This window comes from Carlito syrichta, unplaced genomic scaffold, assembly GCF_000164805.1.
Source record: "Carlito syrichta isolate Samal-C Ts95f unplaced genomic scaffold, Tarsius_syrichta-2.0.1 Scaffold308142, whole genome shotgun sequence".
Taxonomy (NCBI): Eukaryota; Metazoa; Chordata; class Mammalia; order Primates; family Tarsiidae; genus Carlito; species Carlito syrichta.
The window spans coordinates 448,326-459,966 of NW_007252238.1; the positions used below are offsets into that span (position 1 = coordinate 448,326).

An 11,641-nucleotide genomic window follows, 5' to 3' on the forward strand; every position below is an offset into this window, starting at 1 on the left:
AGTGATGTTAATTTTGATCACTTGGTTAAGATGCTAGGTGGTTTCTTTCTTATTATTTACCACTTTTTCTTTTGTAATAATAAGTAATTTGGGAAGACATACTTTGAAACTACATAAGAGCTCTGATCCTCATCAGATTTAGCATCCCATCATGATTCTTGCCTGTATCTTTGCATTGAGGATTGCAGACAGTAATTCTGCATCATTTTTTCTGTATTATTAGTCAGCATTTACTGTAAAGAAGTGTCTTTTAAAATGCCATTTTTTGTAGCAGGCATTACTTACCATATGAATGAATAAAGATATTTTAAATTTAAAAAAAAAGAAGTGTCTTTTTAGCCCCATTTATATATTTATAAATTTACAGATTAGAAATCCATGGATTCTTATTCAATTAGTTTTAGGCCAAGCATGGTGGCTCACACTTGTAATCCCAGCACTTTGGGAGGCAGAGGTGAAGGGACTGCCTGAGCCTGCAGGTCCAATACCAGCCTGGACAACTTGGCAAGACCTCGACTCTACCAAAAAAATAAAAAATTAACCAGACATCATGGCACACACTTGCAGTTCCTGCTATTTGGAAGACTAAGGCAGAAGAATCACCTAAGCCCAGCAGGTCAAGGTTGTGGTGACCATGATCATGCCACTGCACTCCAGCCTGGGGGACAGAGTAAAACTCTGACAAAAAAAGGGGGCAGTGGGTCCATAATGGCTAGTATTTATTTTGTGCTTAAATTGCTCCACATTTGGCCAATGAGAGACTTGAAGCATACTCCTGTTTTAAATATGCCCTACTTTTTGTTTATTTTTATTTTTTGAAGCACTTTCTTACTTCCTGATATAAGATGTATTAAAATCATCTTGTATCTACCCTGCCCCAACACCGTAAACAGCCATTGCTCCAAGAAGCTATCTGTAGTTCCTTCTGGTGAGAAACGGTATTCAGAAGCCAAGGTATGCGCTTTGCTCCTAAGATTATGCCTTGTCTTTGACATGTCTTACATACCATAAACTTTTCTTTCGGACACTTGCACAGTACTGCAATGGGTAATAGTTATCCCATAATTTGTTGGAATATTTTCTTACTGATAAACTTTCAGATAGTTTTTGGTTTTTCCAATTACAGTATTATAGTGAACATCCTTGTATACATATCACGTACATAAGTATGAGAATTTGTAAGGATAGATTCCTAGACGTGGAAATGCTGAGTCAGGGACTATACATTAAAAACACCTATAGTTTTGCTACAAAATGCCAAATGTACTAACATGTTGAACCAACATTGTACAAATTGTTCCCACACCTATAAAAAAATAGTTTATCAAACTTAAAAAATTTTTATTTTTAATTTTAGATTCAGGGGGTACATATATATGTTAATTACATAGGCATATTGTATGATGATGAGATTTAGGCTTCGATTGAGCCCAGCACCCAAACAATGAACATGGCACCCAACAGGTAGCTATCCAACCTTGCCCTCTCTCATTCCCCACGTTAGAGTCCCCAGTGACTGTTGTTTTCATCTTTATGCCCATGTGTAACCAGTGTTTAACTTCCACTTATAAGTGAGAACACGTGGTATTTGGTTTTCTGTTTCTGCATTACTTCACTTAAAATAAAGACCTCCAACTGCATCCATGCTGCTGCAAAGGATATTTCATTCATTAGGGCTACATAGTATTCCATGGTGCATATGTACCACCTGTTCTCTATACAGTCACCACTGATGGGCACCTAGGTTGGTTCCATATCTTTGCTATTGTGAATAGTGCAGCAATAAACATGCATATACAGGTGTCTTTTTGGTAAAATGATCAATGTTCCTTTGGGTATATGCCCAAGAGTGTGACTGCTAGGTCGAGCGGTAAGTCTATTTTTAGCTCTTTGAAAAGTCGTCACACTGCTTTCCAGAAGGACTAAACTAGCTTACATTACCACCAATAGTGTATGACCATTCCCTTTTCTCTGTAATCTCGCCAACATTAGTTGTTTTTTGACTTTAAAATAAAAGCCATACTGACTGATCTAAGATGGTATGTCACTGTGGTTTTGATTTGCATTTCTCTGATCAGTAATGTTGAGCAATTTTTCATGTCTGTTGGGTCACTTGTATGCCTTCTCTGAGAAAGATCCGTTCATGTCTTCTGCCTACTTTTTTAATAGGGTTATTTGGTTTTTTTCTTGTTAGTTTCAATTATTTATAGATTCTGGATATCAGTCCTTTGTTAGATGCATAGGTTGCAAATATTTTAATCATTTTTAATATGCTAACGTGAGCAGCAGTTAAAAAATGTTATCCTACTGGTTTTCATTTCCATTTCTCTGACTAATAAACAATCATATTCATTCTTTGTTGTAAAAGTTGCAAATTTTTATCTCAGTCTGTCAGTTGTTTTTTTAACTTTATAGCACTTTTCACCAAACAGATTTTTTTCTTCTTTTTTTTTAAAGAGACAAAGTCACACTCTGTCACCAGACTGGAGTACAGTGGTGCAACAATATCTCACTGCAGCCTCAAACTCCTGGGCTCATCAAATTATCCTCCCGTCTCAGTCTCCCAAGTAGCTAGGACTACAGGCATGCAACACCAATGCCCAGTTAATTTTTTTTATTTTTTGTAAAGATGGTGGCCTTACTATGTTGTCCAGGCTGGTTTCAAACTCCTGACCTCAAGCAATCATCTGGCCTCAACCTCTCAAAGTGCTGGAATTACAATTGTGTGTCACTGCACCCAGCCAATTTTTTTTTTTAACGTGGTCAATCCTGTCCATCTTTTATGGCTTCTGGACACTGTGTTCAGCTCTGAAAAGCTATCATCATCTAACCGGTATTGTTTACACTTAGATGCTTACCATCTTCCCCCAAATGAAGCATACCACCATCTCCATTTACTGAATAGTTTATCCTTTCCCCACTGATCTGAAATACCACAACTATATCTTACACTAAATCCATCTAGGTTTTAAGGTTTGTATCTAGATTCTTTGTGTTCCACTGTATATTTTTTCTCTGCATCAACACATTACTGTTTTTATTTCTAGGTTTTTATATCTATTAAGACAAGCTTCACAGTTTTCTTGGCTATGCTTCAATTTTTGCTCATTCAGGTGACCATTAAATGGAGCTGATAAGGTTCCAAATAGTAATTCTTTTTTGAGTAGGAGTCTCACTCTGTCGCCTGGGCTGGAGTGCAGTGGCACACCCACATTCACCGCAGTCTCAAGCTGCTGGACTCAAGCAATTCTTCCACCTCAACCTTCTAAGTAGCTGGAACTAGAGGCACACAGCACCACACGCAGCTAATTTTTTGATTTATTATAGAGACATGGTCTCGCCAAGTTGTCCAGGATCATCTCGAACCCCTGGGCTCAGGCAATTCACTCACCTTAGCCTCCCAAAGTGCTGGGATTACAGGCTGAGCCACCAAGCCTAACAGCCTTTTTATTTTTACAAACGCTCCAATGGTGCGTTTGTCAAACACTCGTCTGCTATATAAATGTAACAGTGATGAAGTTATCCTTCTACAAAATGGTAGATACCAGTCACTTAACTTCCATTTTGCTTAGACAAACAATTTTAGTGGTTTTCCTATAAAATACAGAAAATAACTACTGATGGAAAGTAGTCATGTTACAACAAGAAATCTCTGCAAGACACATTCTAGCTTTTCTGGTGGGCAGTGCAGCAATGCATCTCTATTGCCCGGAAGCTGTATATACCCTTTACCTCAATAATTCCTCATTAAGAAATTTATACTAAAACATTAAAAACAACTAGTTCACAAAAACATAAGAGCAAAGATGTTTATCCTGGTTCTTAAAAGCAGAAAAGTAGAAGCAATCCAAAAATTCTACACTCCAAGGACTACCACACTAGCAATTTGATTTTTAAACATTAAAGCCAGCCTGAGACCCATCTGGGCAACTTGGTTCGAGACCTGTCTGGGCAACTTGGTGAGACCTCATCTCTACAATAAATCAAAAAATTAACAGGTGTGGTAGCACGCACCTGTAGTTCCAGCTACTTGGAAGGCTGAGGCGGAAGGATCGCCGGAGCCCAGCAGACTGAGGCTGCGGTGGCCAGGAGCGGCCACTGCACTCCAGTCTGGGTGACAGAGTGAGACTCCGACTCAAAAAATTAAAATAAAATAAATTTAAAAAATTAAAACCAGGTATGGTAGCATGAGTCTGTAGTTCTAGTTACTCAGGAGACTGAAGGAGGGTTTCTTGAACCCAAGAGTTCAAGGCTGTGGTAAGCCAGGATGGTAACACTGTACTCCAGTCTGGGCAACCAAGGTCCCACCTCAAAATATAAAAATAAAAATAGAAATCAGTCCAGCCTGGTGACTCACGCCTGTAATCCCAGCACTCTGGGAGGCAGAGGCCAGAGTCTGCCTGAGCCCAGGGGTTCAAGAACAGCCTGGGAAACTTGGCGAGACTTCATCTCTACAATAAATCAAAAAATTGGCTGGGGATAGTGGCATGCACCTGTGGTTCCAGTTACTTGGGAGGGTGAGGCAGAAGGATCCCATGAGTCCAGTGGGCTGAAGCTTCAGTGGCCATGACTGACACTCCTACTCAAAAAAAATAAATAAATGAAAATAAAAATAAAAATCAAGAAACAAACCCATTAACATGAGGGGTTCACAAAGAAAAAACAAATATATTTACTGATACTTTTTAAGCAAAATTAAATTTATACACACACACATATATATCTACACAGAATATTCAACCAGTACACTCTAATTCTGCTAATTGAGGCCAATGTCTGTCTAGTTAGTGTCTTGTGACCTACTAGTCGTCAAACACTTTTACTATCACCCTGTAGAATGCAAAGAAAAGAATCAAAAACAATATACGACAAAGATGAACAGTAGTTATTTAGTGGTGAGGAGTTTAGGATGATTTTCATTTTCTTCCTTTCTCATTGTTATTTCCTAAAATATTTTTGTGCTATATTTACTACTACTAAGTTGTTGAAGGAAAAGGACTTCTTAGAAAGATCCTAAAATTTCATAGGGCCCAACAACAAATCATTATAATATTAATGAAGTTGTTAAGAAAAGGAGAATGAAAGAAATAAATTGATTAAAACTAAAATTTCTTTTCACACTGAATTTTTTATTCCAACTTCACCCCAAACTAGTCAGAAATTAATATCTTTCTACATGAATCTATCACACAACTAAAGGATACTAAGTTGTATCAAATTAATTTTCATTAAAAAATTAAAAGCTGGTTTTAATTCTAAATTTCCATTTTAAAACAATAAATAGGTATGAAAATAATAATAAAACACTACAAACCCGCACCCAAACAAGTATTCACTAAATAACCTTTGAAGTACAGTGTTCTCCTTTAAAATCCTTTTTTTTTTTTTTTTTTTTTGAGTTGGAGTATCACTCTGTTGCCCAGGCTGGAGTGCCGTGGCAACTGCAGCCTCAACCTGCTGGGCTCAGGCAATCCTTCCACTTCAGCCTTCCAAGTACCTAGAACCACAGGCATACACCACCACACCTGGCTAATCTTTTATTTATTGTAGAGATGAGGTCTTACCAAGTTGCCCAGGCTGATCTCAAAGAGAGTGGTGACTCACACCTGTAATCCCAGTACTTTTGGGAGAGGCAATCCTCTGGCCTCTCCCAAAAGTACTGGGATTACAGGTGTGAGTCACCACTCTCAGCTAAAATTCCTATTTTTAAAATATTTACTATTTAAATAGTCACTTACCTATGATGTCTTCTTATCTCTGCACATTCTACTGCCATCCCAAATATAACAGCACTTGCTGGTATAACTTTTCCATAATTTTCACAATTACCATTTTCACCTTTGGTCTAAAAAATATAATAGATATTAAATTATTACATGTATGTAAAAATATGTGTGCATAATGACAAGTTACAAAAATTAATTTTAAAAAGCTTTAAAATGGTAAATTAGGATTAGCAGGTTAAGAATTTTTTTAATTCAAAAAGTATTTTTATTGCTATCCACGTATGTATATATGTACATTTGTACAGACATACAAATACAAAGGAAAGAAGAAGGGAGGGAGGGAGAAGAGACTATAAGTCTGTACAGAACAAAAGTCTTTTGGGTATGGCTTTAATTGTGAAGCTGATATCATCATACCTACTTAAAAAATAATTGCTTTTCTTTTCAACCTTTAACTAGCTATTTTAAATCCAAACCATTTTCTGTAAATAGTTCATTTTATTGCATATTAAAATCCTTTCATTGACAATATATATTATATAAACCAAATCTATGACTTGTGGGCTGCAGTAGAGGATTTCAATGCAAAATATAATTTGACAATTTTAAGAGTCAGTGGTATCCAGTCAGTACCCTGAGTTCAATAAATACCTTAAAACCATACTAAGCCAGTTATCACTATACTCCCTTTAGATAAATTGCCAAATTTCCAAGCAGTAAGGGTTGTAAGACTGAAAGTACCTCTCTTTGTCAACCCTACTCAAGGATTGCACACTCAGTCCCTCCACAAAGTAACCTCATTTCCTATGAATTACTCCCTGTTGTACTTCTTGCCTGTATCCCTCATTTGGGCACACAAATATACACTGTAGTATGTTGTTATCAAAGGATTTGTGCATGGATTTCTTTCCAGCCACACAGTATATACACTTTGACGATGGAAAATATATTTCATATCGCTTTGCAAATACACTAGAGGATTAATAAATTTGCCATAACAATGAATTTTTAATCAAATTTAAATATTTTCATGCTACTTACCTTTGGCTGCAAAAGTAAATGCTCCCATGCATGAATCAAACTCTCCACAATCCCTTCTCCAAATAAACCTGCATCGACAGTTTCTGTTACAACTAGGGACACTCTATAGAATGATTTTTTAAAGATATATGTAAGTAAAGTATCATGCTATTATATAAAGATGTCAAAGCTGAGAGAAGGAAGAGGATATTATACAAACAGTCCATATGTAAAATTTTCTAATACATTCCATTTTTAATATCTATCCCTGAATCTTGAGGAACTTGTCTCTAATATTTCTCAGGCTTCTCCGTTCTCCACTGACTCCTTCTCCTTTGTCTAGAGGGCGCAGGGGACACACAGAAGACAATTTTCACTTGTCCCTTTTGCCTCTTCAGACTATTCTTTCATTGCCTACATTCTTCTTAAGAGTGATAGTGGCTCACCCCCAGTACTTTTATCAGAACCCTTCCTTAATGCCAGGCAACAGGACTTCAATGTCCAACATCTAAAGACAGATGATATCTCCTCTATCATCAATGACTCTCTACAATGACTCCTTTCTCAGTTGTCACTTCTCTTGATTTATAAGTAATATTTAATGCAGGTGAGAGCCCTTCCTCTCAAAATCTAATCTCTCCTTCTTATGATACTACATCATCTATGTTTGCCTGGGTTCTTTCTTTCTAGAAAACTTTACTCAAAGGAAGTCAAAATAATTTCTCCCTTCTCTGAAGTCCTCTAGCATTTATTGTCAGCATCACTCATTTGTGTAGTTACAAGATAAACAAAAGTCTCATGAATATTCTCTATTTTCCTATCTAGACTACAGAGCCAGAAGGACTTTGGTGTCCCCCACAGTGCCTAAGCCCACATACACAGAAAATAGGCAACACGTATGACTGCATACATTTAGAATGTAGAAGGTCTCTCAAATCATCTAGTCCAACATCTTGAAGTCTAGATATTTAAAGTCAAAATGAAATAACAACAGTCTGAAATGGAATCCATATGTTCTGATCCAAAGTTAGTATATCTTTCTACAACATTATCTGAGAAAAATGCAGACTGAATTAAGGCAACTTTATGATATGGACTGAATTGTGCCCTCTCAAAAAATTTATGTTAAAGTCCTAACACTGAAAGTGACGGTATTTGGAGATGGAAAGGCCATGTGAGGACACAAGAAGGCTGCTATCTTCAAGCCAGAAAGAAAATCGTCACAAGAAACCAAATTTACTGGCACCACCTTCATGAACTTCCAGTCCCCAGAACTGTGAGAAAATAAATGTCTATTGTTAAAGCCACCCAATCTGTGGCATTCTGTTATGGCAGCATGAGTAGAATAAGAAAATTCAAAACAGTGTTTTTTTCCAATAAAATGGGGGAAAAAATGTTTAGCTCAATAATCTAATAGGAATTCTTTCATGAAAACAAATGTAGAGACCACCGAAAATTAAAAGCACTATGTAATAATAATAAATATTATTTAATATATGAAGACAGTCTTTTTTTTTTTTTGAGTTGGAGTTTCACTCCATCGTCCAGACTGGAGTGCAGTGGCCGCTCCCGGCCACCACAGCCTCGACCTGCTGGGCTCCAGCGATCCTTCCGCCTCAGCCGTCCGAGTAGCCGGAATTACAGGCGCACGCTACCACGCCCAGCTGATTTTTGATTTATTGTAGAGATGAGGTCTCGCCAAGTTGCCCAGGCGGGTTTCGAACCCACGGGCTCTCAGGTAATCCACTCACCTCAGCCTCCCAAAGGCGCGGGATTACAGGCTGAGCCACCAAGCCCGGCAAAGACAGTCTTCTTAAAGTCATAGTTCTAATGAAGATAGTACAAAAAAGTCGTCTTTCAACACAGACTGAATTTAAGATGAGAAGATAAACCCAGAAAAGGTAATAAAGCAAGGGCTACATAGAGAAAATGCTGTCTCTAAAATGACAGTGTTGGATTAGATGATTTTAAAATCTCTTCTAGCTCTAAAATTCCACCACTCTTGTGATATGGATCACAGTAAGATAATATACTTATGCAGTCATGTTCAAATCATTTAAAGAGTCCAGGCCAAAATACAGACAGATGACATTTCCAAAGCTTTCATTTTAAACAAGAATACTAATACAAAATGTGGTAAGTCTACTGAGTATGAACAGTTCACATTTTAGTTTTAAGTACAATTTTTAATTAGTTTTTGATTACACCTATGTATTATCCACTATTACAAATTAGATCACTGAAATTAAGAAAAGAACTTGCTAAATATAGGTCAAGTGTAATCCTTTGCCACAAATTTTTCTCAAAATCTTTAAATATTTTTCCATAAAGAATATGATCTTACTATGAAAATATATCCGTATTTTTATAAAATAAGAGTTTTAGCATTTTGTATGGACTAAACACTAGAAATATATCAATTTTTTTAAAATAGTGAATTATAAACACTATAACTAGTTTACATTATAATACCTTTCGGGAATGTGTTTTGGAATTTCAACGTCAAGTGACTTCATATGTAAGAGTTTGATCTCTGCTTCCATCTTGTTTGCTGCTACTACATCACAGGCAAGTTCATACATAGTCTTGGATAACTCACAGGCATACACGGAATGTGCTCCAGCTTTTTTAGCAAACATACTACAAGGAAAAAAGTGCTCCATTAAAAAAAACAATTAAAATCCACTGTATTTTCTCAAATTTCAATAGCATTATCATGCTTAAATATGGGTTTTTCTATTTATTCTACACAATCATTACTTGTTTAGCATTTAAAAATGAACCTGTCTAGTCTAGAATATTCTTGTCTAGAAACAAATCATACAATAAATTATGACATCCACTCTACTAAGAAGACACAAAGACTTCAAGGCTTTAACTTGGACAACTAGATTCCACCAAAATGTTAACACAAAAAAAATGCTCTTAAAATTTATTGTTCAGAATTTCAATAACAATCCCAAATTGTTCTTAGCAGTTACGTCAGGTTCACTATAAAAGTTATAGTGAAAAATACAATAATAGTTGCATGAATAACTCTAACAAGATTCAAGAAATACTTTTAAATTCCCTTGTTAAAATGTCTGTATCTGACAAAATCTTTAATTTACACTAGTATACATGTATATGTGATTAAAACACAATTACAACGAACCTTAGTATTCCTGTTCCTGCTCCAATATCCAAAACACTTTTGGATCCCAAACAAACAGCCTTTTGGATTGCTGCATTGTAAATCATATTCCTCCTGGTGTCATTAAGCATGATAAAGTGCCAGCGTTCCACCAACCAGTTTGCAACACGATAAAAATTCTCCTTTGCATCACTGAAATCAGGGTTTAGCTTCACCGCTTTATGAAAATACCCAGCTGCTTCATCCCTAAAGCCCATTCTAGAGTAAAAACAATGACAAAGACAAGATATATTGGACTCCATGCTATCAATTAAAGTGCCTATATTTATGTCACTCACCTGACCTGGGAATCCCTCACCAGGATCCCAAATCCTACCCAACCCAAGGGCTGCCTCCCTTTGGAAGCTATCTGGGAAGACAGAATAGAAGAAGAAGACAGAATCCTCAGGACTTCTTTCTTTTCTCAACCCCTATGATATATTTATGCAGGACCTTAACAAGCATTTGACTATAAATTACAACTGGAATAAAATATAGCAGAAGCTTCCAGAGTCATCCTCCATTTAATCAACTCCTGGAACACTAGTTCTTTCAGAAAACACTTCCTCTGTAAAACGCACTAATGGCTATGGGGAGCAGGTGCCTTGTCAACGTGCCCTCACACCTCTTCCCCAGTAATTGACCTGGATGGTTGAGAGTTCACTGGATTTGCTTGCTGCCAGAATAGTTTATGCCAGTTGTACTTGTTACTACAATTACACATTTTAAATAAATATTACAGAAATATAAAAGTAAATAAGTATGACTGCAAAAAGAAAACCACTGCATCTAAGAACACTGAACTAAATAAGTGCTTTGGAAAAAAAATCAAAGGCAAGTCGCCCCCCTAAAATGCTATTTAATTATATGTGAGCAAATAAAAACTAAAAGATTGGGGGAAAAAAATCTATCAAACTGTCTAGCAGAGTACTTCTCAAACTATCTGTAGTTAATAACTTTTCTTTTTTTTTGAGTTGGAGTCTCACTCGGTCGCCCAGCCTGGAGTGCAGTGGCCGCTCCCGGCCACCGCAGCCTCGCCTGCTGGGCTCCGGCAATCCTTCCGCCTCAGCCTTCCGAGTAGCTGAAATTACAGGCATGCGCCACCACGCCCCGGCTGATTTTTTTTTTTTGATCTATTGTAGAGATGAGATCTCGCTGCCCAGGCGGGTCTCGAACCCGCGGGCTCAGGCAATCCACTCACCTCAGCCTCCCAAAGGCGCGGGATTTCAGGCTGAGCCACCGAGCCCGGCCATGATATTATTTTACATGAGAAAAGTAAAATAACAAACACATAATGCTTAGTATGTGTGCATGCTAAATTTTTACCACATATTTACATTTATTGATTCTTATGGCATCCCTACAAGGTGGATGCCATTATTAGCTCTATGATAGAGATGTGCAAACTGAGGTATAAGGCTGTTAAGTAATTTGCTTAAGGTGCCATGATTAAGAAGTTTTGAAACTAGGATTCAAACTTAAGCAATCTTACTTATGAATCTGCATTTTTAGCGAATGTCCTTCACTTCTTCTCAAGAAATAGCAATCAGGCTAGAGAAAAAAACAGTAAGAATGGAAAGGGAAGTTGTATTTAGGCAACATTTTGGAAGTAGAGTCAACAGAATCCACTGAATTATCTTTTAATTCAATAAGTATTATTCAATGATTTAATTAAATAAAGATTTAAACATGGTACCTGTTCTTAGGAAGTTTATTTGCTGGG

At 36.9% G+C, this 11,641-nt stretch overlaps 1 protein-coding gene across 1 annotated transcript in view; it reads right to left on the reverse strand.

The window, feature by feature from the left end:
- PRMT9 (protein arginine methyltransferase 9) overlaps positions 1–11,641 on the reverse strand; it is a 54,697-nt gene that overhangs the window by 32,676 nt on the left and 10,380 nt on the right. The window contains exons 3-6 of the mRNA XM_008065052.2: positions 9,901–10,137; positions 9,219–9,386; positions 6,768–6,870; positions 5,739–5,845 (exon numbers count right to left, since the gene is read on the reverse strand). Coding sequence (XP_008063243.1) covers positions 5,739–5,845; positions 6,768–6,870; positions 9,219–9,386; positions 9,901–10,137 — 615 coding nt within the window. The remainder of the gene's footprint in view (positions 1–5,738; positions 5,846–6,767; positions 6,871–9,218; positions 9,387–9,900; positions 10,138–11,641) is intronic.